Source organism: Heterocephalus glaber, unplaced genomic scaffold, assembly GCF_053883595.1.
Source record: "Heterocephalus glaber isolate CG9 unplaced genomic scaffold, H.glaber_assembly_v1.0 deba00001561, whole genome shotgun sequence".
In the NCBI taxonomy this organism is placed as follows: Eukaryota; Metazoa; Chordata; class Mammalia; order Rodentia; family Bathyergidae; genus Heterocephalus; species Heterocephalus glaber.
The window spans coordinates 10,487,693-10,514,190 of record NW_028258349.1 but is presented as its reverse complement, the minus strand read 5'-3'; the positions used below and the strand labels follow the sequence as shown (position 1 = coordinate 10,514,190).

The following is a 26,498-nucleotide window of genomic DNA, read 5'->3' as shown; positions in this document are numbered from 1 at the left end:
ACCCTGTCCTGGTGGCTGGTGGAAAGCTGGTGGAGCAAGCTGGAGCAAGCAGGTCCCGGTCAGCCTGCAACCGATCGGCCCCCCTGGCCCCCTCCAGCTCCGTTCGGCCCAGTCGTCAGCTGGTGAGCCTGCCCTGGTGGGGGGGGGGGGGTGTCCTCCTCACCCTGTCCTGGTGGCTGGTGGAAAGCTGGTGGAGCCCCTCTGACAGGTGAAGAAGCTTCAAAGCCACTGTGGTAGACCGCAATGTTTTCTACTTTAGTGGTTTTATTTTGTTTCTCAAGTTCTTACTTGGAAATCCCCTCTCCCCTGACTTTTCTAAATCCCTGTCCCTCATTGCCCAGGGACCTAAAGGGTAAAAACCATTGAGCTCTGAGATTTAAGGAAAAGAAATTCCTAGAGAGGCCAGATGAGAGACCAGGGAACTTCCTGTTCCTCTCTGTCCCACTCCCCTGGCTGTGAGTGTCCAGCTCAAAGGCCACAGGAGTCCTTTCCATCCAGCTGCTCCCATCTGGTGACAGGCTTGCTGTCTCCCATTCTTCCTACATGCAGGGACCCTAGCTGAGGTGTGGGGTGGCAGAGGGTTGGAGGAGAAGCCAGATTCAGACCATCAGTGAAGTCAGATTGTCCCTGGGCAGAGCCCAAGAAGGTCCTTTGAGGAGATGGGAATGTCAACTCACCTCACACACATGGTGTAGGTTGTAGGTTTACTGATTTCTTTCACAGAAAATAATTGCAAGACACATCAGTGAGGAGCATGGAAGGGTTTATTAGGCAGAAGTAAATAAGCTCACACTCAGAGAAAATAGACTGTGGGGCCTAAAGAGAGGTGCATTATGGTCTGGGGCTAGGGGTTTTATGTGATCTTGGGGTGCCTTCAGGAGAAGTGAACTTAGGACGTGTACTCCTGCTGTCAGGCTATCCATTTGGTGGGCTACATTAGAATTTAAGCCATGTGCATGTGTTTAATGTTTAGCGATGTGCCGCCCCTTAATAGTGCTGTGTCCTTGAGGATGGAAAGGGGTGCGTGGGCTGGATTTATAGGTGAAAAACACAGGCCAAATTTACAGGCTTAGGAATTTTTGTCCTTTTTGGAGTTTCTTGGAAGGGTAAAAGGCATTGGAACTTGGGTAGTGGTGTCCTGAAGCTGCAGTTTTTCTTAAAAGTACAATTTTGAAATTATGATTTTCTTTGTCTCTTTTCTACTTTTTTGTTCTATCTTACCTCAACATGACCTGCTGAGAAATCTCTCTAGGTTATATTTGGCTGAACTAATTGTATCATGGAAAATTTCCATCTTTTTCTGGTGTTTTTTTGTCTTTGATTTTTTTGAGACAGGGACTCACTATATAGTCCAGGCTGGCCTGGAACCCATGGCAATCATCCTGCCTCAGCCTCCTTAGTGCTGGGATTACAGGCATGCACCGTCATGTCTGGTGTAATAATTTCCATTTTCTGCCCAGAACCCTGTACTAGTGACTATCTGTGTGGACTCATTAAACCTGCACCAGAGCCCTGCGCCCTGTGCTGTGTGCCATGAGTACATATGCAGTGTGTGTGTGTGTGTGTGTGTGTGTGTGTGTGTGTGTGTGAGCAGCGGTGGGGCAGGGAGGAGAAGAGTATTATGGTGCTTTTCTGAGGCAGCGCCCTTGCACTGGAGAAGGACAGGGAGTGAAGCCAGGTTTAGGTGCCTGGCACTGAGGGGCTCTGAGCTGCTGGGCCACAAGCCTCCAAGCACCTCCTCTGTGCTAGGGTTTGTGCTGGGCACTGTGACACTAACAGGCCCACAAACCTAACAGTTTCTGGGAGAGGAAGTAGAGCATGTGGTGTGGTTGGGAAAGGCCAGGGGCAGGGACTAGTAACCCAAGGTGGTCAGGGAGGGCCGCTCTGGGGAGGGCCCGTGTTGAGACTAGAGGGCTGAGGAGGACCCGGCCTCAAAATTTCCTGGGGACAGGTGTTCCAGGCAGAGGGAACAGCAGGGCCAAAGCCCGCAGGTGGGAAGGAGGTGGGTGTGTCTAGGGAACAGAGAGGAAGTGAGAATGAAGGGGGAGGGGAGAGGAGGAGCCAAGAGGCTTGGAGGGTGGGGAGGGCCTCCAGGTGCCCCAGCCTTCAGGGTGGAGGGAGGTGCCGGGTGTGGTCACCCCAGGGTCCAGTTCGGCCTCTCTGGGCTCTCCCCATGCACTCTCCTCTTCAGGCCTTGTCTGTCCTTGCCGCTTCCCCCGTAAGGCCTACAGTCCAGCTCCAGTTTCCTCATCACCACACGGCTCTTGGGCCCCTTCTGAGGAGGGAAATGGGGCCTTGGCACAAATTCCCTTCCTGTAGGCATTCATTCATCCATCCATCCATCCATCCATTCATTCATTCACACGTGCATGTACTTACGCATGCACACTTGTGTCCACTTATCCATCACAGTCTGATTTGCCTGGGGTCTTCTGCCCTTGCAGGTGCCTACAAAGAAGTGCAAAGGAAAAATCTTGCCCCTTGAGGCTCTGCTTCCAACACTGCCTCCTCAGAGGTGCCCAGCTAATTTAGCCCTGTGGATGCCCTGCTAGCTGTATCACTTTCCTCCAGACAAAACAGGACAGCACTGGGGTCCCAGGATCATGCTCTGTCAGTGAGAGATAGATTAGCCCCACAGTGATTCATTTCCCTTTTTTGTTTTTTCTTTTAGAATCAAGCTTCCTTTTTCTTAAGTCTGTGCGCTTCGTACAGGGCCAGTCTCACCCCCTGAGGCCACCAATGAGCCCCTCCTCCAGGTGAAGCCAGGGAGACACAGCTGCAGGACTTGTGCTGGAAAGCTTGTGCCTCAGTTACCTCTCTGGTAGGCTGTAAGGCAGGAGCTACTAGGGCCCATCCTTGCCCCAAGGAGGAGAAGCTATGTGTGCACACTTAATTAATGTTAAAGAAAGCAGAGGTGAGAGCCCCAGAAAGGCCCAGTCCTCAGTGAATTGTTTCAGCACCTGGATCCAGCCATTTCTGAAATCTGAACTCCCCCAGACTTTCCATTATAAGAACCAGTAAATTCCCTTTGTGCTTAAGCTGTTTTGGGTTTCAGTCTCTGATCGTAAAACCTCAAAGATGAGCAGGAACTTTCCTCTGAGGGGACCTGGGCAGGTACTTCCTTCTCTCAGAAACTACTCCACCTGCAGAGGCTGCGGTTCTGAAGTACCTTGAGTGTTGAGATTTATTCAGCCTGAGGCATAAGAGCAGAATTGAAGTGGGAACCAGCAGCGGGGAACTGGGAATCTGCATTATCGATAACCAAATCCATTTTCCTTTACTCTTCTTCTTTGCAGGCAGAAACCTCATTTTATTAGGCTGTTTATTCACTCTGCCATGTGCTCAGGAAAAGCAACCTCACCTCTGCCAGGTCGATGCCAGCCTCAGTTCTCCCGTCTCCTTGCTAGGGCCTGGCCCTAGAAAAGGACCGTGACACATTCGGAGCAAGGACCCTTAAGGGGAAATCCCTGAGGAGGGCTGGTGCGTGGGAGGCTTTGGGGGAGGGGAGGGTGTTTCTGCTCTTGAAAGTAATGCAAGAGAAAGAAACTTCCTCCCAGAGCTAGTGTGGCAATGTGAGGAGGCATTAATTGGCATGAAAGTAGATGCACTCAAACTGTTGGTCTAAAACATTTATAACAGTCATATGTTTTCTCTTTCCTTCCATTCGTGTGGGAGAAGAGGGGGTGGTAATAGCATTCTTCTGGCTTAACAAAGAAAAGACTCACAAATATTTATCCCTTTTCAGAGTGTACATGCCAATTCCCATATTATTCCCAGGGCAATAGATTGTTAAGTAAGACAGCAAATCCTAATGGCAGATTCTGGAAAGTTAGTTTCCTTTCACAAAACATATCGATGATCTTTGAGGGTGTTGTGGCCTAAAAAGAAAATTTGCAGGAAGAGTTTTGTGATGCTGAGGAAGGTCTGTTTCTGCAGCTGCATTGACAGAGATCATTTTTTCTTCTTGTTTTTCTGTAATTTCTTTCAATAGCACTCAAAAGAGCCCATAATCTTCAAGAGCTAGAATCCTATCAGTACCAAGAACAAAATCAGAGAATCTAAACACTTAAAGGAAGGAAAAGAAATGAGCAGAGTATAATTTTAGCAAAAGGAAGTATAAGGTTGTAGTGTTTTGCATTTGCAGGAAATGATGGCTGGAATTGTGGCAGCCACATTGCCACCATGAGGGATGACATTGCCAACATGGCAAGGAGAATGAGTCCATGAGGATATCACTCAACAGATGCATTGACCACTGCAGTGCCTCCTTACCTTTGCAGAGTATAGTTTTATACAATAATAAAGGCCTTTAGTTTTTGAGATGTTTGGAATTTGTTCCCTTACTTGCAGCCAATAGCATCCTACATCTGGACCCAGGGTGAGTGATGGGGGAACTAGTGTGGTGCAGGAACTAAAACAGTACTATGGCTAGTCATTGTTCATACTAGTGGCCTCTCTGGGGATTGTCCCAGCTGTCTTCCTTGAGAGTCCCTGCTTCCATGCTATGCATGATTATAGGGACCATAATATAGAAGGAAGCCATGAATTAACTATAGCTACAAACCACAAAATTTAATTAAGGTCACACCCTGAATGTACTTGTCATCAACCCTGAAAAATGAACTGTAAAGGTATAAAAGATGAGAACCACAGGCCGGGGATTTAGCTCAGTGGTTCTGCCACCTGCCATGCAAGTCCAGGTCCTGAGTTCAATCCCCATACCAAAAAATTAAAAAGTCATGACAAGTATTGCCTTTGGGTGTGCACTGGGGTGTGGGAATTATCTGGGAAGGACACAAGGGAACTTTATGGTTAATGGAAATTTTCTCTTAATATGAGCTACTAATACATAAATGTATGCATTGTTCCAAACTCAGCAAATGCATGTTTAAGAGATGCACATTTTATTGCATGCAAATTTTACTTTAAAAAAGAATGGTAAACACCAAACTCTAGATGATATGCATGCTGAAATTTTAGGGGCAAGGAGTATTTACATCTGCTTTAAAATATATCAAAGGAATCAGGTGAACTGATGAATAAACAGAAGGATGGATTAGTAGACGTGATAAAGCAAGATTCAGAAAATGTTAATTAGAACATCTAGATGGTGAGTGTAATAGGAACATTCTATAGATTTGAAATTTTTCATAATTAAAAATTGGGAGAAAAAAATGTCACCAGACAAGGTCCGAGGAGGTTCCCCCAAAGAGAAGATTGGATCCCAAGGCATCCCCCACTCAGGGAGTAGATAGTGGTTTGCTGGCTTATATGGCACCCAATTAGTAGACTAGTTTTGTTTCCCTGAGGGGGAGGTCTGTGGAATCTGTGAATCTGTAGCATGGGGTGGGGGGGAAGCACAGGTTCATTTGATGTAAGTAAAAAAGCATGGACCCAATTCACTGTATCTCTTAGACTCAGGAATTTGGGGTGTGGGTTTCTCCCCTCCAAAAATAAAAGCGTAGGAATCTTGGGTAACTTTGTTTCCTGCAATTTTTCTTAAAAGTACAGTACAATTTTAATATTATGATTTTCCTTGTCTTTTTTCTACCTGTCTTTATTTCTTCTATTTTACCTCAAAAAGCCTATCCAGTCAGCCCTTGGTAGCCAGGGACTGGTTCCTGGGCCCTCACAGATCCAATATCTGAGAATGCTTGAGTCTCTTATGTAAAATGGTGTCGTGTTTATAATCTAACCTAACACAGCCCCCCCCATAGACTTTTCATCTCTGGATTCCTTATAATACCTAGTACAATGGAAATGCTATGGAAATAGCTGTTCTGCTGTATTGTTTAGGAAATAAGGACAAGGGAAAAGAGTCCCCACATGTTCTGTACAGATGCAATTTTGTTTCCAAATATTTCCAGTCCCCAGTTGATTGAATCCAGATGTATATGGAACCTGCATGGTCAAAAATCGAGTCCACTGCTGTGGCAGATCCCAAACACTCATGGCTCAAACCAGGCAGAAATCTGCACTGTTCCCTGTGACACCCCACCTGACCCTGTGTCCTGCTGTCGTGTCCCCCAGGGAGGTGGTCCTCAGTGGCTCAAGACCATGAGGCCATGCAGCAGGCTGAGGAAGTGGGAAGGCAAAAGAAACAGAGGTTGGGCCAGGGATTGAGCTTGGTGGTTCTGAACTCCACCTGCCTCGCAAGCGCAAGGACCTGAGTTTCATCCCCAGTACCAAAGAAAAAAAAAAAAGAAAAGAAACGGAGGTTCTGTGACTCAACAATAGCTACTACAGACCCCGAAATGGCCATGCTGATCGTTCTGGTAACTCCAGCCGGCAACACAACCCCTGAGTATGGGGACAGCCCCGCTCTAAGTGGTTAGCACGGATTAACACGTTCCCTCAGCTTGCACCACCAGCAGCATATGTGTGACTGTCCAACAGCAGCTTTCACCACAGGTGGTAGAAGTGGTACAGTCATGCATGAAACAACGGTGCATGCGCCGCCACCGGTGGTTGGAGACACAGGAATCACCACGAATTACAGCCTGTTGGGAATGCGTTAGTCCATTTACTCCCCACTGCTACCCCTTGAGGCAGATGCTGGCTTCTCATCTGCCATTGAGGAAGCCAAGTCCCACGTCCCCCTCTCCTGGGGGAGGCAAGTTGTTGTGTCGGAAGGAACCCAGTATGAATGAGGGCTGGAAGTCACAGAGAATAATTCTGTGGGTCACACTAGTGAATCACAAGACCGTGCCGCAATGATCTTGGGAAGAGAAGCCTCACAGCCGAAGCTGGGTCTGCTGCTCACCTCTGCAGGGAGGAAGTGGGGGAGTGGAGGACGGGGTAGACATGGGGTGACAGGCACAGTGGCAAAGCCAGCAGGCCAGCCAGTCAGGATGGGAGACTGCAAGTCAAGAGCCTGGAATCTGGAGGGCTCCTCGAATGCAACCCTGAGCACCCCCATGTCCCGTTCTTTTTAATTGTCCCCATCCCTTCCCCAGGACATCTGAACAGAGGGACAATAACATCAGCACTAAGCACTGAGGGCTCAGACACGCTGCCTGCAGGGAGGGCTCCCGCTGGGAAGGCCTGGAATCTCCCACTTGGACAGATCCATGCAGGGAGAGCTGCACCTGGTACAAGGTCCGGGCTGAATAAGCACAGCCCTAACAATGGGGAGCATCATGAAGCCCTGCTCTGGGCCAGGCGCTGATCTGAGCGTGGCCCCTAGGTTGGTTCACTCTGTCCTCCCAGCAGTGAGAATGTGGTGGGTGTGGGTACCAGGCTCTTCCCACAGTGGTGACACAGAGGCACAGAGAGGTGACCCCATCCATGCAAGGCCATTGTGTTGGGGACCCCTCTGTGAACCTCCCACCACAAAGACCACTACCAAACAAGGACAAGTGAAGCATCAGCTCCCCAGAGGTGAGCCCTCTGCTGAGGAGTTTCTGGGTCCCTCACTTCAGTTTCAGCTGCAGTGGCCACAACATCAGCTGCAGAAATGCTGAGGGCATCAGCGGCATGAGCGATGTGAATCCCACATGCACATGGAACTCCATCTGGAGGAGCCACCAGGCTGTCTAACTGATGTGGGTGTTACCTGGCAAAATCTGTAAAATGGGGCTAATAATGGCATTTACAGAGAATCAATTGAAGCCAGGTGAGTTTCCATGTATGGAGGAGTTGGGACACATGTCGAGCCCATTCTAAGTTAGCTATTGTGAAAAATAGGACTATGGCCATGATTTAAAAATAAATTGCCAAGGGCCAGGGATTTAGCTCAGTGGTGCCGCTGCCTGCCTCACAAGCACAAGGTCCTGCCTTCAGTCCCTGGTACCAATAAATAAATAATAAATAAATATTAAAATAAATTGCCAGGCATGATGGTACACACCTGTAATTCCAGCACTGGGGACGCTAAGGTAAGAGGATTGCTGTGAGTTCAAGGCCAGCCAGGACTACATAGCGAGACCATGTTTCAAAACAATAACAACCAAGAGACAGGAATGATAGCATGAACTTGTAGCTGCAGCTACCTGGGAGGCTGAGGCAGGAGCATCCCTTGAGCCTAGGAGTTTGAGACCAGCCTAGACAACACAGCAAGACTCTATCTCATAAAGAGAGAGAAGAGGGGACAAGAAGGGAGGAGAGGGAAAGGAAGAGGGGAGAAAAATGGAGATATCAAGAAAAAACAAAGGAAGAAAGGTGGAAGGAAAAAAGAAGAGAAACAGGAATGAAGAGACAAGAAGAAAACATTTTAGTACCAGAAAGAAGGAAGAAAAAGAAAGAAGTATGAAAGAAGAAGAAAGCATAAAGTAGGTAGAATGTTCCACAGATTCCCAGGAACAACTGAAAACAGAGTTTAAAGGAGTTGATGCCAGGGTAGAAAATGTGCAGCTGGGCAGTTTGCCAGCTCAGAGCCCCCTGGATTCTATTCCCAGCCCCGACACATTCTGACCATGAGGCTATGAGTAATTAACCATCTGTTTCCAAGCCTCAGTTTCCCCACTCCAAATGTGGTCCATCATCCCCCACCCACAGGTCGGCATGAGATCCCGACAAATCCGAGCAGCAAAGTGAGTCGCTGCCTTTGTGAGGAGCAGGTGGCTTTCCACCCGTAAGATGCCATCATGTTTACCCAGTTTGCACTTGGCAGACAAACCCAAAGTCTAGAAATAGCCGTGTCTCGGTTTCTCATAAAGGTGTTAAATATGACTTGGTGTCTTGGCCAGGTTTCCTGTCAGGGAGATGGGCAAGGACTGTTTTGCAGGGGTTCTGCTGGGTGTCAAGGTCATGGTCATGTGGAGGCGCAGAGCTAAGACTCCAAAGGAACCTCTGCTGCCCTGAAGCAGCTGTTGTCTCTCCCACCCCACGCCTCCTTGGCGCAGGGCCACGCCTGGCCAGCCCTGCCCAGTGACTCAGGCTCAGCCACCGGCCTGGTTGCCTAGCTTCACCCTTTTGGCCCAGCCTGTGTTGGATCAGTCTGTCCACGGATGGTTCTGGGAAGGCTGTGCCGGTGGTGACAGAGGACAGAGGGAGAGGCAGGCACAGGGCTCGCTAGAGCACTGGGCTCTCCTGTCCTGGGGACCTTCTCCCACTTACTCCATGAAGTTTTCTGAGGCTGGCTCTGCTCCTGACAGGAATGGGATGTGGGGACAGCAGGTGCAGATTCCACACCTACTGTCTGAGTTCAAGGCCCAGCTGCCCTGTATGCGACCTCAATTTCCCCCTCTGTGAAATGGAGACAATGAGAGTGCCCACCTCAGTAGGTTGCTGGAGGAACTGAATGGATGGTGACTGTCACAGTTCAGATCAAGAATGTCCACCAGAGGCCTCATGGGCTCACAGGCCAGGTTATGGAAGGTGACTGGATCATGGGGCAATACAGCTGGCCTGCAGGAGACGGGGTCTGGTCGGAAGAGGGGGTCACTGGGGCTGTGACCCGGAAGTGAATATCTCCCTCCCAGGCTCATCCCTTCATTCTTTGCTTCCTGGCTGCCGTAATGGGAGCGGCTTTCCTCCGCTACGCTGTTTCTGCCCTGGAGCTGGCCAAGTATGGGTTCTATCCATGAGCCAAAAAGTCCTCTCCTTTCAGTTGTGGGTATTGGGTATTTTGTCCCAGCTATGGGAAAGTAATTGAGACAGTGATGACGATAATTTCCTAACATGGTGACTAGAGTGGAGTATCTGTTCTGAATGAGGGTTTGCTACTATTACTATTTTTCTACTAGAACTCCGTAGTGGTTAAAAGCAAGCAACTCTCAGTCCTACCACTAACAATCAACATAACCTTAATCATGAGCTTAATCTCTCCATGCCTCAGTTTCCTCATCTGTAAAATGGGAGGGTTTCTTATTTATACCTCATAGAGTGTGATGAGAATAAATTAACATCTGCCAAGTACTTAGAACAGTGCTGGCACACAGTGAACACTCCGTTATTTTTGCCACATGGAAAACACTGCTGTTATAAGAAGAATGCTCTTGGGGCTGATGGTTTAGCATAATGGTAAAGTGCCTTCCAAGTATGCATAAGGCCTGGAATTCCACCCCTAACTTCATTAAAGAAAAAGTGCTCTCTTTCCATCCAGGTTGCTAGGCTCCTGTGAAGCAATGCTGGAACTGCCGGAGGCCAGTTCATCTTCTCTTGGCATAACCACTTCTCTCTTCCCTCTGGGCCCTTGTCCTGAAGATGTTTAAGAATGAAGTCCAGGGACATAACAGTGGGGGACGAACTAAGTATAGGTTATTAGAAAGAACAAGGAAAAACTCTTGCTAAGCTAAAGAGGCTCCAAGAGAGGATGCCGAGGAGGGGCCCAAGTTTAGGTAGGGGTTTATTTACACTTTGTTGGCCTATGTTGTTGAGCACATGAAAATGAAACAAGGAAACAATATGGTTGCTGCTTTTACCTAGGCTCTGACATCAGGAGGAATAGACTCTGCTTGCATGCCAGCTTCCCAGGGCTCATCTCAAGGGACAGAGCCTTGCCTTTGAAACAATGTGGATGCCATTTTTAGCTCAGCCTCTGACATTAGAACAGATTTCTTTTGTCCTCTAGCTTCCCAGGGAAGACCACAGTGAGCCTCCTTTTCTTTGTGTTTTAATTTTTCCAGGGCCCATTTTGGTTTATTTAAGTCTCTATCCTAGGTGCCTATTGTTTGTCTATCTCATTGGTCTCATTGGGAAGCATCTGCTTGAGAATTCCGGCAATGCAGAAAAAAAGTGGAGCAGAGAGGTGGAGGAAGACAACTTTGAAGGACATTGTAGGAACATCTGGATCTAACTGTGTCTGAAGCAGAATGTGCCACTGAGCTTCTCAATTCCAAGAGCCCATAAACTCTTTCTCAGCTTAAATACTTTGCTTGGATTTCTGTAACGTGTAGTCAGATGCATCTTGACTAATACAGAAGGTTACTGGGGTGGGGTGGGACTCAAATAATATGTAGGGAATGTATATGAGGAGGTGGGGGGTGCTAAGGAAGGGAAGAGGGGGCACACAGCTCCAGATGAGCAGGCCATCGGTAGCAGTGGCCTCATGGGCCAACCAGTGATGCCATATTGTGCCTGCTGGAGGGTGGGAGGCTGGTGGCCCCCTGCCACCTGCCAGGCTGCCCCCTGATGCAGAGCTCTTCAGCCATCCTGAGATGACCACAGATGGGTGAAGAGCCCAGCATGATCAGAAGAGCCACCCAGCTGGACCCAGCCTGCACTGTCAACCCCCAGAATGGAGAGAGAAATACAGCAATGTTGACTTTTAGCCACTGTGTTTGGGGTGGCTTCTTGGTCCTTCTGAAACCTTGACCTTCAGTTCACATGGCAAGCAGAGGCCTCCCCAGCCTAGTCCCTGAAGAAAGTGCAAGTTCTGGGCCTGGGCCCCACATAGCCTTGCAATGACTGCTTTTTTTTCTTGGACCCCTGCCACCCCCTTGTGGACAAGCCTGGGTTGGCTGATGTAGTAAGAGTGACCTCGTGGAGGCAATCTCAATCTCCCCATCCAATGACATCTAGTCCAACCTCCTGGGAGCTGACTCCCAAGTAAGTGAGCCTCAGCCAAGATCCGCAGAGCCAACTCCAACTCACAGCTGATCAGCAAAGCATGAACTATTCCAGCTGAGGTCAGAATTGCCCAGCCAATTTGGAGACCTGTAAACAGTAGTGTTTATTTAAAATCTCTTGATTTCAGGAATATTTACTTTGCTGCCATAACTGACACGTTAACTTTGTATACATGAGCAAATGAACTACTTCTTTGGGCCTTGGTTTCCTCCTATGAAAAACAGGAGTCATCTGGGATGGTCATAAATATGCCATAAGCTCACAATCCTGAATCTCTCAGCATAGAGTCTGGCTGTCTTGGACCTTTCAGACTGTTGTTATGAATTGTCTGTTGCTGCATGCAAAATTGCCACAATTTTAGTGTCTTAATACAGCACCCATTTACAACCCCACAGTGTCTGAGGATAGGAGTGCAGCAGCCATGCCTGGGTCCTTTGTCAGGTCTCATGAGACTGCAGTCAAGGTGTTTACAGAGCTTCATTTTCACTTGAAGCTTCGCCTAGAGGAGAGCCTGCTCCTGAGCTCCACTGCCTATTGGCAGATTCACTTTCACTTCCTTCTGGCTGTGTGACTAAGGCTCTGGGATATTTGTGGGCTGTCCACTGGAGGCCATTGTCAGGTTCCTGAGGCCACTTGCAGCTTCTACAGGAGTCTCTCCAGCTGACAGATCCTTACCATGTGGGCTTTCTCATCATGGCTGCTGCATTAGCTTTTTGTTACTGTAAGAAAATACCTGAGATAATCAAGCTATAGAAAGGAAAGGCTCACAGTTTCAGAGGCATCAGTCCATGGTTGGTTGGTTAGTTCAGTTGCATCATGGTGGGGCAATGTGCTCACATCATGGTGTCCAGGAAGCACAAAGAACCCAACAGAGACAGATAGAAAGGAGCTAGGTCCCCATATCCCCTTCAAGGACCCACCCCCAATGACCTAACACCCTTCCATTAGACTCCATCTCCTAAAGGTTCTACCACCTTCTAATAGCATCATGGCTTGGGGACTAAGCTTTTAACACATGGGCCTTTGGGGACACTTATCCAAACAACAGGAAGTGCTTATGTCATCAAACTGGTACAACTCTGCTCTAATCTGTCAATCACAGGGGAGAGAGCCCAACACCATCACCACACACTACCGGTTAGAAGCTATGTCGCAGGTCCAGTCCACAATGAAGTGGAGGGGATGACACAAAGGTGTGGACACCAGGAGGTGGGAAGTCACTGGGGTCACCTTTGGGGCTGCTGCCACAGTGGGCAGTTAGCCTCAGCTGTGGGTCCTGAGACATTCAGAGCTGTGTAGACCAGCCTGGGAGGGGTGAGTACTTGCCTCTCACTGTTCCACCACCAGTTCCCATAATTGGAGCTAGGGGAATGTTGGCGCAGGACACAGGGGGAAGGGGCTGGGAGTAGAAGGGGACAGAGATCTCCTTTGTCCATTCCATTGCTGACTCGTGTGGCATCAGGAAGGTCACTTGTGCCTCCTGTGCCTTGATGTTCCCGACTGCAAAACGAGGCTAATAGTGACAGCAGTGTAATGGATGATTGTGGCATCAGGAGGTCCAACAACATTTACCACACCTATTGCTGGTATTCTCGGCCTCTGCTTTCCAGTGAGCCCCTGTTAATTCTCAAGGGATGCTCCCTCATTCTGCAGGAACCCTTGAGTTCCTGGGCCACGTGAGTCCCAGGGGGATGCGCTCTGTCCTGTCCTCCAGGGCCCGGTTTTGCTCTGGGAAAGCTTCCCATCTGTCCTGTCATTGCTTCACAGTGGAAATGTAGGGCAATGAATTTTAAAAGGTATTAATATTTCATTTCTCACTCTTATACTCTGGCTGAACACTGCGTGTCATTTCTGGGAACAGCAAGGCCTGGTGGGGGATCAGCTGAGCCAGACCAGACACCTTTCTCTGTGGAGAGTCTGACAGGGCTTCTTCCCCCACAAGAGCAGGGAAGGGTGATGAGTGTCCAGGCCACCCGGGGCCCAACTTGGGGAGCTGTGGCTGGGCCTGAAGGCCTCAGCACAGGGGGGAAAGAGTGGGTCAAGGGACAAGCAGAGAAGGCAGGGGGGCTCCATGCAGGCCCTGGTGGGGCTGGAGCTTTACCCATCTGTACACACACACTCACACACACACACACACACACACACACACACACACACACGTCTTTACTTGGAGGCTGGGATGAGGCTACCACTGACCCCACTCAGAGACTCACTGACAATAGCTTCCCTTCCTCTCCCTCCTGAGGAGCCCAGGCCTGAGCCAGGCCACATCTGGTTTGAACTGAAGCCCCACCTTCCAGCAACTAGTCAGCCTTGCCGCAGTTTCCTCTTCTGTACAGTGAGGATTACCAGTGCTTGGGCAGACCAGAGCTGAAACAGGAAGGGCTCAGTCACCTTTGGCTATCCCCCCAGGTCAGATAACAAATATTTCACAGGGCAATGTGGCACCGGCAAGGAGAGGAGCCACAGGAGGGACAAGGGAGGCAATAAGGGGAGGAGGCCAGGTCCTGGGGCCCTGAGGGCTCATTTTATTTTGCCAGCAGCATCTGGTTTCTTCTTTTGCCTGGGGCAGAGCAGAGGGTGTTGAACAGCAGCACCCCCAAGGCCAGGGCTGTGCCCATGAGCAGCACCAGCTTCAACCTCAGAGGAATGGAATCTGCCTTCCTGGATGGGCCCTGGGTCTTGTTCTCTCTCTTCTGAGGACCCAGAAACTCCAGGGTGGCTATGGGGTTGAACTGGGCTATGAACTCCTGCTCCATGAAGCACCTGTAAGTGGCTGGCTGGAAGATCTGCAGCTGCCGGCCGCCAGAGGCCAGGTTCAGGGACCTGTTGTAGTTTTTGCCCAAGAGCTCGTTCTCCCAGGTCAAGGAGATGTTGTTAGCCTCCCAGCTGACAGGCCTGCAAGGGAGACAAAGTCAGTTGCAGGATCTCAAGGGGAAAGGGGTTGGCATGAGAAAGGAGGTGGAGATGGTGGCCCCTCTGCCCGGCCAGCAGTTAGCATGGCCAGGTGGGGACTGTATGGCCGGGTGCTCCCCACCACTGTCTCTGTCACCAGCTGTGACCTGGGCCAAGGCCTCTGGCTTCTTACCTGGAGGAAGAGGGTAATGATTGTACCTACCTCTCCAGCAGCCTATTTGGAGGAATGAGAAAGAACAGTCCCTAAGTGATGTGCTGGCCTATTTTCCTGCCTGGCCTCACCTGCTCCATTCCCCTTATTCAACCTGCCCAGCCACACTGGTGTCCTAGATGGTTCTCAGGCATGCTGGACAAAGAACCACACCCCCTACCCAGGATCTCCCTGGACCAGCTGGCTTAGGGACAGAGGCAGGGGTGGTACCTGTATGGGTTCATCACCTGTAGATGGATGCTAAGGGGCAGAGGGTTCATCAGAGTTCATCACCTGTAGATGGATGCTAAGGGGCAGGGGAGTGACAAAGGTGCCAACTCCTCATTAAACCTGAAGCTGTCAAAGATGACATAGCCCAACTGGGCAAATGGGTTGTCATTACATTCCACGAAGCAGGCTTCTACCTGAAGCTCAGGTCTCAAGCGGGAGAACCAATGTGGGGACTCCGCCAGGTAGAGCCCACAGGGCATGGGATCCTCCAGTGGCTCAGCAATGTAGCAGTAGCCCAGGCGCTTCCACTCACCGGGCACCCCACAGCGGTTACAGTCCTGCCAGGTCTCCCACCGGGTGAAGATGATCTCTATGCCACCTACACGCAGGCTTTCATTCTGCAAGGGCTTCTTGTCCAGGTTCTCGTGTGTAATGTACAGGGAGTGGACATCTTGGAAGTCAATCTTGAACTGGGTCACTTGGCTGTTTTCCTTCCAGCAGTAGTAGAGGCCTGTCTGGGACAGGAGGGGGTTGGTAATGGCAAGATTGCCCTCCGATGTTATTTCCATGTTGGAGGCCATGGAGTTAATGGCCCCGCTTTTTTTGCTTATCACGAAGGAGTAGTTCCAGTGTGCCCGAGACAAGGGGCACTCAAGGAGGATGTCATCGCCAGAGAGCAGGGCCAGCTGACATTTGTGGCCCTCAGGACAGCTGATAGGAATATAGAACCCCAGCACTGGGGCAGAAAGGCTGAGAAGCAGCCTCAAGGTGGTCAGCATGGCGGACTGGCACTATGGCAGTGGACCAAGCACCAGTCAGGACATTGTGAGGTCACCATGAGCTTGGGCCTCAGGTCTGGGCAGTGAGATGAGCAGCAATCTGCTGCATGGGCTGTGAGGGCATTGGCCCCTTTTGTTTTGTAACAACTTCACCACACTACTTAATTTCTCTTCCACTCACGAATATCACAGCTCTCTTGCACTGTGCTTGAGAGCCATTTTACAAATCAAAAGCACACAACTGTGAAACCAAAGAATAGACCCCCAAAAAACCCCCTGGCGTGCCAGTGGACTCATGCAATACCAGCACTCTGGGAGGGTGAGGCAAAAAGATCAAAAGTTTTGAGTCCCGCTTGGTCAGCCTAGCAAGTTAGCTAAGAACTGGGGTAAGAGGTCAATGTGAAGGCCTTGGGTTCAATCCACAGTACTGTCCCCCAAAATACTGTTAATAGGTCACAAAAAGGATGCTTGTGAACAGCATGAGACCTGGACCAAGGAATGCAGTCTTGTTTGTCTGACCTCCGCTGAGAACATGCACATTGGAGGACTCAGGTTTCTCACTACACTTTACCAGTCTGCAAATGATGATGAATGCACTGTGGCCATGGCTTTTGAAGTGACAGAGATGCCAGTGAGTAGGCAGATCCATAAATTGGGAGCCCACAGATAGGCAGGTAGACTGTAGAGATAACTGCTCAAGAGAAAAACAGCAGGGAAAGGGGATAGAAAAAGAGAGTGGTGTGTGGATTAGAGCTGTTTGGTGGATGGTGGCCCAGCTGTCCTGGTACCCTCAGAGGAAGTGGGGTTCCCCACGCACCTGAAAGGACCACAAGTAGCCACGTCGCTGCTTTATTGGGGCATTTGAAGAGCACAGAGGCCAGAGTGACGAAGAGGAGAGGACAAGGGAGAGATGGTGGGGTCAGAGGTTCAGCTAGGTCTTTGCTGTTCACCTACCTGGCTCCTTAAGTCTGGGGCCTCTCAGTCATGTCTCTGTCCTGTGTGGGGACCACTGCAGGTTGCATTTGGCCAGACTCACCCTGGAACTTATCCTCGATGGTTTCAGACCTACACAACTATAGGGAACAGGGAAAGGGGACGTTACTAGAACCTCTGCAGTAAGTCCTAGTCTCCTGCGAGCCACGGCAGCACAAGGCAATTTAACTTACTATACAGGAAAGGTAGAAAAATGAGACTTAGAGAAGAAGCTGAGCTTTGGGTCTGATCAGTGCTGCTCTGGGCGGCAAAGAGGAAAGCCCCCAGCTTACCACACATTTTATTCAGTACATCGGGAGAAACAGATGTAACAAATGACTTGCAGAGAATTCAGTACATCTGGATAAACAAAGTGGAACAATCCAAGAACAATGAGGAACTGAGTAGGTGAAGATTTTGTTCCTCCCAGGATGTCTTCAGCTGCTGTAATCTTGTCTTGGAGAATCACAGCATCACCGGATCATTGAGGTCTCATTGTGACCAGAGGCCAAAATGGAATTTTGTCTCAAAATGCCATAGCTGGCCTGTAGGCAGGAGAACTAGGCCTAACCAAATGGTTTTTCCCTAAAATTATGTAGCATGCTCTCAACACACAACCATCTAGGGTTTTTGTTTGCTTCCCAGGATCCTAAGAAGTCCCTCTATCTAAGACAAAATGAGGTCAATGTCCCCGTTGTTTTCCCTTTATCTCCTTCTTCTCTCTGTCTCTGTCTTTCAGCCCAGAGAGTCTTTCCTAGAAAGATAGGAGGGATGGTGATGAGACTCTGAGAAAACCCACTTCCAGCTTTCATTTCAGGTAGGTGAGAAGTCACAGGCTGGCTGGATCTGGCCTGAAGGAATATTTCAATTGGCTCCCCAGGAATACTTCGAGAATGTTTAAATCAGGGGCCAACATATCAATCCAAGAGACTGCATATGAGAATCCACACTCTCTGATAGTCTTCAAACAATATGGGCAAGAAAGAATTAGGTTTACTGCCACAATCTGGTAGCTTGTATCAGACCAACACTCTCATTAATAACAACTGTAGATTTTAAGATAACTATGATGGCGGCTGGTGATTGAGCACACGCTTAGCATATGGGAGGCTCAGAGTTCAAATCCCCAGCCCACACAAGAAAAAAGAGAATTATGATGAATGTGGCTGAGAATGACAAGACGAGGAGTTTGAAGCTTTACAGAAGAAAAATGAAATGAAAATACCAGAAGTAAATAACAAAATTTATTAAATTAAGAATTCACTGGAACAACATATTTATTAAATATAACAGGAGAGAGGATTAGGGAAATGAAAGATTGACCAGTAGAAAAATATTTTTACTGGAACATGCAAAGGCAAAATAAAGGGCTGGGGATTTAGTTCAGTGGCACTGCAACTGCCTGGCAAGTGAAAAGTCTCGAGTTCAATTCCTGGTACAAAAAAAAAGGTAAAAGTAAAGGACACACAACAGAGTGTGAAGTAGTAGACATATGAGAGATGGTGAAAACTTTTCATATTTATGTAAATGGAGACTCAAAAGAAAAGAAGAGACAAGACCACAATCAATATCTAAAAAGATACTGACGAAGACTTCAAAACTTACCCCCCCCCCAAAAAAAATCAAACTACAAGTTGAAGATCTTTGAATCCCACCCAGAATGGGCATAAAGAAAACCATGCCTAGGTACATTATAGGAAAACACTTCTGAAAACCAAACAAGGCATCTTTAACATGCCAGAAGAGAAAAGACAGTTATTTTCAAAGTGACGAACAGGAGATTTTTAAATAGAAATAATAGTAGCTAAAAGACAATGGAGTGACATCTTCAAAACACTGAAAGAAGATGAGTCCCAATCAAGAATTGTATACCACAGTAAAAACATTCTTGAATGGTGAAGGCCAACATATATGTATGTTTCCAAATGAAAAGGTAGAAAATTCAGTGTGGTAGAGTACAATTAAAAGTAAAACAAAAGGGAATTCCGCAGGCAGCAGGAAATGATCCCAAATGGATGCAACGTAATGGAAAAATGAAAAGCACCAGAAAAGTAAGTTTAAGTATAAAACTAATTTAATATAATAATGTAAGGACAATTTCTTGGGAGTTTAAAAGATAAGTAAAGTTTAAAATACTTGAGCACAAGAGTATCATAGACAGAAGGGGAATAAATGGAGCTACAGGGTTATGAAGTTTCTGCATTGTGTAGGGACACTATGAGTACAAATTTATATTGTATTCTAAGGAGTAGAGAATTAATGTTCAACAGACAGTTGCTGAAAGTGGTAGCACACACCTATATTCCCAACACTTAGGAGACAGAGACAGGAGTTTCACCTGCTGAGAGTTTGAAGCCAGCTTGGGCTACATAGTGAGTTCAAGGCCAGCCTGCACTCAGTTCTGAGTGTTGAAGTAGACAAGTCCACAATCACAGTTGGAGATTTTAATATACATGGCTCAGTAACTGATGGAGCATGAAACCCAAACTTAGAGAACAATTGAGCCCCGCGCCTGCCTTGCAAGTGCAAGGCAGTTCAATCCCTGGTACAAAAAAGACAGAGATAGAGATGGAGATAGGAACTGAACCAGATGACAAATAAATGACTTAGCTCAAATATATGGAATACTGCACTCAACAACTGTACGAAATACATTCTTTTCACATTCACATGGAACATTTGCCTATGATAAGCATAATCTATTGCATAAAGGAAGCCTCAATAAATGCTGAAAGAACTGAATCATATTTTATGGTCAGCAGAATTAAACTGGACATAACAGAAAGATAACAAGAACTTCCCCAGATGTAGAAAAATTATGCAATATAATATCTAAATAACCAAATGAGTCAAAAGAGAAATTTCCAGTGAAAATAGAAAGTATTTATAACTGACTAAATATAAAAAATAACTTATCAAAACTTATAGGATGCAGGCAAGTTGTGTGTAAGTGAAATTTATACCATAAATACGTACTTAAGGGGGAAGGATGAAAACTGGTAATCTAGCAAGCATCTCAAGAAGTTAGAAAAAGAACAACAAAGTTAACCCAACCAATACAGAGATCTGAAATAAGAAAGTCTGAAATCAATAAAATAGAAAATAAAGTATTTTAAAGAAAATCAACTAATCATGACTATATAAATCAGGGACCAATCAGGGGATGGAAATCACATTAGTGTCCCTATTGACCTTAGGTTCACCATGTTGACACATGGGGCTGAGTATCTCAGTCTCTAGGTTTTACATCTGCATATTGGGCACCTGTGTGAGCAGGGACTGGGTCTTTCTAATCACCACAGTGTCCCCAACATCACCTTCCCAAGGCCCAGCTGAGAAGCAGCACCAGGGAATGCTTGCCAAATGAACATCCTGATAAGCGCGCCTGCACACATGAAGGATGGTAAACTGGAGAAGGAGCCTGGTTTTCTATAGGAGGGAAACCTCAGCCCAGGAGGACACAGGAGACAAAGGCTAGGCGAAAGCCAAAGGTAGGACGGTTGCCCTGGTCCTTTTGATATAGGGAAATAATATAATTTCCAACCTGCTAGATGGGAGGTACACTGAGTTCATGTTCTCCAAAATCGAAGAATAAATTTTAAGGAACAATGGAAGTTAAGAGTAGGAAAACTTTATTGAGAGAAAGAGAGAGAGAGCTCCTGAGAGATAGGAGGGGACCGAAAAGTGGGTTGCTGCAGACCCCCCTTCAACAGAGGAAATTTTATAGAGGAAAATCACTAGGTGAGTACAACGTGGATCAAAACTATGATCAACCAGTAAGATTACAAGTATAGCTGCTTAGGTAATATTGATCCAATGGAGCAGCAGGTCACATAGCAAGTGTACATGGAAAGAACAAAGACCTTTTTTAGGAAGGGATGGATCAGGAAGTCTTGGTCACCCACTGAGGTGACTGATGTCTATCTAGACTTTATTGGACCACATGATGTCAATTATCTTGTTCCCTGGAGAGGTATGTAGGCCTGGTCATTCTTGAGGCCTGGCCTCTAACAGATGCACCTCTGGCCACAGTTGTAATGTGTTTTCATCTTTTGCACTGACTCTCTTGAGGGCCTAGCCCTGTCTGGGTTCCTAGAATATTTTTGCCTTACTTAGTTGTGCATAATGCTGTTACCTGTAGATGGAGGCCAAGGGCCAGGTAAGTCACATGTTGTCAGTCAACTTGCCCAGCTGGTAAATGTCAAAGATGAAGTATGGCTGTTCCATTTCCTTAGCAGGGTCATAGGGTATGAGACAGGCTTCTAGCTGCAGCTCAGGTCTCAAGTGGCTGTGTGCCAGCTTCTCCTCTCTCACATAGAGTCCACAGGATATGAGTTTCTTCTGGGGCTCCTCAACGAAGCAATAGCCCAGGCCCTTTCACTCACCGGGCACCCCACAGTGGTTACAGTCCTGCCAGGGCTCCCACTGGGTGAAGATGAGCACCTTGCCTCCTAGCATCAGGGTCTCATTCTGCAGGGGCTGTTGGTCCAAAGTTTTGTGTGTAATGTGCAGGGTGGTGACATCTTGGAAGTCAATCTCATATTCCACTATGAGGGTATTGTGATTGTCCTGGCAACTATAGAGGCCAGACTGGGAAGGCTGAGGGTTGATCAACTGCAGGCTGCCCCCAGGCAGGTTCTTTATATTATGCATTGAATTGATCAGGAAGAGAGCCTCCTCGAGAATGGAGGAGAAATACCAGAGTGCCCCTGGATGATCACACTTCAGGACAATCTCGTTGCCAGAGAGTAGGGCCCCGTGGCAGGGACTCTTATGGGAACAGCTGATTGATGACTGGGGCCACAGAGTTGGGAAAGAAAGGCTAATCAGCCACAGGGTGGCCAGCACAGCAGACTGAGACAAAAGGACGACTCTGGGAGCCATGCTGGGCTTTGTGAAGTTACCCATGCAACTCATGGATTAGCCCTGGGCATAGAATGAATGTTAGTCCATGTGCTTTCAGGAATATAATTAATAAATGTCACCAAATGGCTTCTTATAGCTTGTAGGGTAGAAAACTCAAATATCCACAGGAGCTGTGCAGGAAACAAAATGAGTAAATTTCAGCCGGAACAAATGAACTAAAAAGGCCAATTATATACCCTATACATATCTAATATACTACGATGAACTGGGACAAAATGGCTTCCTGTCCATCAGAAAGGGAAGGAAGGCGAGACGCTCAGAAGTCTCTGGTCAATACCATTTCTAAAATCCAGTAGGAAGATACTACAAGGGCCTTTGTCTTTCTCAATTTTCAGTCAACTTTGCCAATATTCACTCCTAATATCCTACATTCTAACTGATTCTCCTAAAGCTGCAAGTTCTTTAAGGACATTATTGAAATTCCAAAGCATCTCAGACAACAGTCTCCATCCTTTGGAGGAGGTTTCCTTGTTCCCAGTGTATCTAAGATAGTGCTATTTTGAGTTTTCGTTATAGCAGCACCTCATTACCAAAGCTGTTACCAGCTAGCATGAGTTCTTGCTTCTGTGAAAATGGAAATCAAAACCAGGGAAACAGCATGAATTTACAAGCAAAAGCCTTAATTGGAAAGTAAGAGAAAACAGGAAGGGTCTTCAGCTTAAGAAGAAGATAAGCTAAAGAGGGCACAGTCCTGGTGGAGATTAGGGAAGCCCCTTAACAAAGGAGAGTGAAAGAAATAGACTTCAGCTTGAGGAGCTAACGGTGGCATGGCTCTGACCAGACTGGCTTCTTAACTAACAAAGGAAGAGCCACAAGTTTTTAAGGGGCTGCTGAGGTGGGCTAGGATATGGTTGATGATTATCTCAGGCCTGGTTTGTAGCTCTGGAGAAATCCTCATGGCTTGAGGGGCAGCTCTGTTCCTTTGAGATGAGCACTTCCAGGCACCATCTTGGCTGTGTGGAGGGTTCTGCTGGAATCTAAGGTGGCTGTAGATTTCCACTAGATTTCTAAGTTGTAGATTTCTAAGGTGACTAGAGACTTCTAGGTGCTCATTCTAGGGGGAAAAAGCTGAAAGTTGAGGGTCCCTGTGAATCTCTTATCTTGGTGTCCTCAGTCTTAAAGGAGGATGAGATAGGTTAGGTAAATTTAGGGCAAAGAAGCCTTGGATTGCCAGCTCTTGACAGGTACTCCCTAAACATACAGGCCTAAACATTCCCCTACACACAGGGCTGAGCAGGGATCTGACCCAAAGTTTTAAGGTAATCAAGGAGACAGATACAAAATGAAGGCAGAGATGTCAAGCTATATCCTGTTTTAGTTACCCATCGGGTATCTGTAGACACAAGTAAAGAGTCACTGTTTTTAGCAAAGGCAGCTTTTAAGTCCTTGACTGCCTCAGAAGAAAACATAAATCATCCTTTTAAGGAGGAACAGATTAAGAGCCCAGCAGCCTGTTTGTCCTCTGTCTTCCTAAAGTTTTATTTATTTATTTATTTATTTGTGGTGCTGGGATTTAAAGCAGGGCCTTCTCACTAAGCTCCTCCCCAGAATTTTTAAAAAAATTTTTGAGACAGGTTATCAGAGTCGCAAGTCCCCAGGGTGGGCTCAGACTTTTGATACACCTGCCTCAGCCTCCAGAGTGCAGGGATTACAGGTGTGCACCACCAATGCCCGGCTGCTCAACACTTTTATTTTTCATCTAGTTTATTCTTGGAGACACTATGGCAGAGGCATGTTGGCCTTCAAGTTTCAAGATTGATGAGATTGTTCTGGAGAGTGAAGGTAAGGAAGACAATATACCATATATACCATATTTTCATGGGTAGCAGGTGTCAAGATAAGGCCTAGGAATGTAACTGCCCTTTGTCCCTGGAAGTCTGTTTCCTCTAACTGTCTCAAAACTAATTTTGGAATCAGTCAAGATAGGCTATTTGTTACTATGGTAAGCTTCCCCCAAACTTCAGTGACTTAGAATAGCAAGTGTCTACTTCTCACTCATGCTCCATGTCCACTGTGGACAGTGGTTTTAGTCACAGCTTCACCTCCCTATACCCTGCACATTCACTTACTCCATAATAATTACTGCTTACCCACCTTGCACCAGGCACTAGGGATGTAGGCAAAGTCCCTGACCTCTTAGAGCTTACCTTCTAGTGGGAATATATTAGTCAGGATGAGTTAGATTGTGCTATGTAACAAAAGAATTCTGGAATCTCAGTGGTGTAACACAATTCTTTTTTCATGTTATATGTCTGGTATTGGCTAGTGGATAGCTCCACCCCATGAGATCCCTACCAATATACCTGGAATATCACTAGTTGCTATGCTAGGAGAAGGTAGGATAATGAGTCATGCACTGGGAATTAAATGCTTTGGCTGGCAGGGACCCACATTACTTTTCCTTAGAGGCTACTAACTAGAATTAATCACATAGCCTCACCTAACTACAGATGGTCTGAAAAATGTAGAGAGACACATGGGATATTTGCTGAGCAATACTGTCTTTATACTGGGAGAAGATAAATGGCAAACAAATGAATGACTACCACAACATCAGATCATAGTAAATGCCTTGAAAGGAAAAAGTGAGGAGAGAAAAACTGGGGGTAGAGACTACTGTGGGATGAATTGTGCCCCCACCCCCACATTGAAGCTCTAACCCCCAGGATCTCAGAATGCAACTATATTTGGGAAAAGGGAATTTTAAAATGTAATTGAGTTAAAATGGGGTGATTAGAGTGGGTTCTAATCTGATACGATTGATGTCCTCATAAGAGGAGAAAATTAGGACACAGAAAATACACAGAGATGGTGGCTATATAAGGATACCTCCCTAGGACAGCCACCTGCCAGCCAAGGAGAAAGGCCTCAGAATGAAACCAAACACGCCAATACCTTGATCTTGGACATTTAGCTTCCAGAACTATGAAGAAATATGTGTCTATTGTTTAAGCCACATAGTCTGTGGTGTTTGTTACAACAGCTGTAGCAAACTAGTACAGAGAGTATTTCAAAGAAGTGGTGAGTAATCCCAACACTCAGGAGTCTGGGCAGGAGGATCACGAGTTTGAGGCAGGCCTGGGCTAAACAGTGAGTTCAAGGTCAGTGTGAACTACATAGCAAGACCCTGTTTCAAGCAAGCAGACAGGCAGACAGACAAACGGGTGTGGGGGGCTGGTAAGTAGAGAAGGCCTTCTGGAGAACTGATATTTTAGCAGATGTCTTTAAAGATGAGCCATGAAGATTGCAGGTGGTGAAGTCTGGACTAAGCACACAACACATGCAAAGGCCTTGGGGTGAGAACGGTTTGGTGTGTGTCGGTCTCCTGAGACCATCAGAAACACACCTGTGAAGTAAGTTGGATAAATCCGACTCATGAAGCGAGGCAAGATATCATACCGCAAGGAATAGTGCAGCATCTCAGCAAGAAGCTATCAGAAGAGACTTACAGGATTTGGGCTCTGTCATGTGGTTTGGGGAAGAGTTCAAAGAGGTGGGAAGTCGCTCTGGATTGGGTGCTGCCACAAATGGGACTAATTCTATCTTATCTAAAAGGTGAGCAGAATGGAGTGAAGCTAAAACTGCAGGTGGCAAAAGCAGCACTCATAGCAGCTGGGGCAGGAGGATGCTTGGTGTTTTGTGGCTGGAACAATGTTCCTGTTTTCTTTATGTGTGCAGACGTAATTGCAGAATGCACTTACTTTTGCACTGACTCATAGTCACAGAGAGAGGCTGATGATGTCCTGTGAGAAATGCTGATGCTCAGCAGGAGAACACCATGATCTGGTGTGAGCTCCAGGACACCTTTCAGCAACACCAAGACCCATTATTAGTGTCCAGTCAGCCCCCAGCCATTGGGAGCTGCTTTCTCTCTCACACATATCTGTGGAACATGCAAGGAAGCCTCTTCTTGTAATGGAAGGCCGGTCAAATGGCTTTCTCTCTGTAAACCTCAGTTTCCTCATTTTCAGAAGATTTTAATGACACTGACCACACAGGGTTCTTGTAAGGGTTTGACGTGCTGTTGTAAATAAAGTGCTCAGCCAGTGTTATTACTGGGGGTGAGCAATAAGGACCCTGTCCTCCAGCTATCAGGGCTCTGTGTCCTCATTGTGGGTTACTGCTTTCAGTTACAGAGATGCAGACTCAGAGACAGGCTGCCATTGCTTCAATACCCACCAACTCATAGGACTTCCAGAGAACATAAAGGGACAGATAGCTCCTGGATGCTTTTATACACTCCTGGATGCTGGACACTTTGGGATTAGGGCATTCAAAAGCAACCAAATACATAGGAGAATTTAGAAAGACTGCACAAGCTCAGGAAGGGTGCAAGCTCAGAAAATCCTAAGCTTAGCACAGAGACAGACTACAATAATAAAACCCAGCAAATCCTAGGGGATGGGGAGAATCTGATTTCCAGAGTTATCACCAATAGAAGATTCAAATTTCTATATTCAACCACACACACACACACACACACACACACACACACACACCCCACATGCACCTTACAAAGAAACAAAGTATGACCCATGATAGAGGGGAGTCTGGGTGGGGGCTCACTAGACAAATACTTAACTGTTTTAAATAAAGGAAGCATAGACAAAGACAGGGAAATGATATATGAACAAAATGAGAGTATCAACAAAGAGGATATAAGAGGAAACAACTACAAAAAAAGGAAAATTTTGGAGCTGAAAAATACAATTGCTGAAATTAAAAAAAATTCACTAGAATGGTCCAAAAAAAGATTTGATGAGCTGGAACAAAGATCAGTAAACGATAAAGCAATTGAAATTATTAAAGCTAAAGGAAAGAAAGAAAAAGGATAGAGGAAAACTGAACAGAGCTGAAGGGATCTGGGGGACCAACATACATATTGTGGGAGTTCCAAAGGAAGAAGAGAAAGAGAAAAGAACTATATCTGAAAAAATAATGGCCGAAAACTTTCCTGATATAAATCTACAAAT

The 26,498-nt window shown here is 46.9% G+C and overlaps 2 protein-coding genes and 1 long non-coding RNA gene across 3 annotated transcripts; 1 reads left to right on the top strand and 2 right to left on the bottom strand.

The window, feature by feature from the left end:
• On the top strand, nucleotides 1-26,498 carry LOC147823998 (uncharacterized). Its single transcript, XR_015443073.1, has 4 exons — nucleotides 1-122; nucleotides 17,339-17,416; nucleotides 19,902-20,090; nucleotides 23,229-26,498. It is a non-coding gene; the product is annotated as an uncharacterized LOC147823998 (long non-coding RNA).
• Nucleotides 14,017-16,552, bottom strand: LOC101716091 (protein FAM187B-like). Its single transcript, XM_021239565.2, has 2 exons — nucleotides 14,912-16,552; nucleotides 14,017-14,409 (listed from the first exon to the last, which is right to left on the bottom strand). Exons 1-2 carry the CDS (start codon nucleotides 15,625-15,627, stop codon nucleotides 14,040-14,042), a joined length of 1,086 nt encoding a protein of 361 aa, XP_021095224.1. The 5' UTR covers nucleotides 15,628-16,552; the 3' UTR covers nucleotides 14,017-14,039.
• LOC101715752 (protein FAM187B) lies at nucleotides 15,237-21,644 on the bottom strand. Its single transcript, XM_021239566.2, is given in 3 exon segments — nucleotides 15,237-15,359; nucleotides 16,582-16,700; nucleotides 20,735-21,644. A coding segment is annotated over 1 exon segment (753 nt). The 5' UTR covers nucleotides 21,517-21,644; the 3' UTR covers nucleotides 15,237-15,359; nucleotides 16,582-16,700; nucleotides 20,735-20,763.

What these genes read in the sequence shown, in the direction of transcription:
- LOC101716091 (XM_021239565.2), bottom strand. Translation starts at nt 15,627, where the DNA reads ATGCTGACCACCTTGAGGCTGCTTCTCAGCCTTTCTGCCCCAGTGCTG. An exon ending in CCCTTAGCATCCATCTACAG is followed by an intron (nt 14,410 to 14,911) that starts GTGATGAACTCT and finishes TCTCCCTTGCAG; the next exon opens with GCCTGTCAGCTGGGAGGCTA.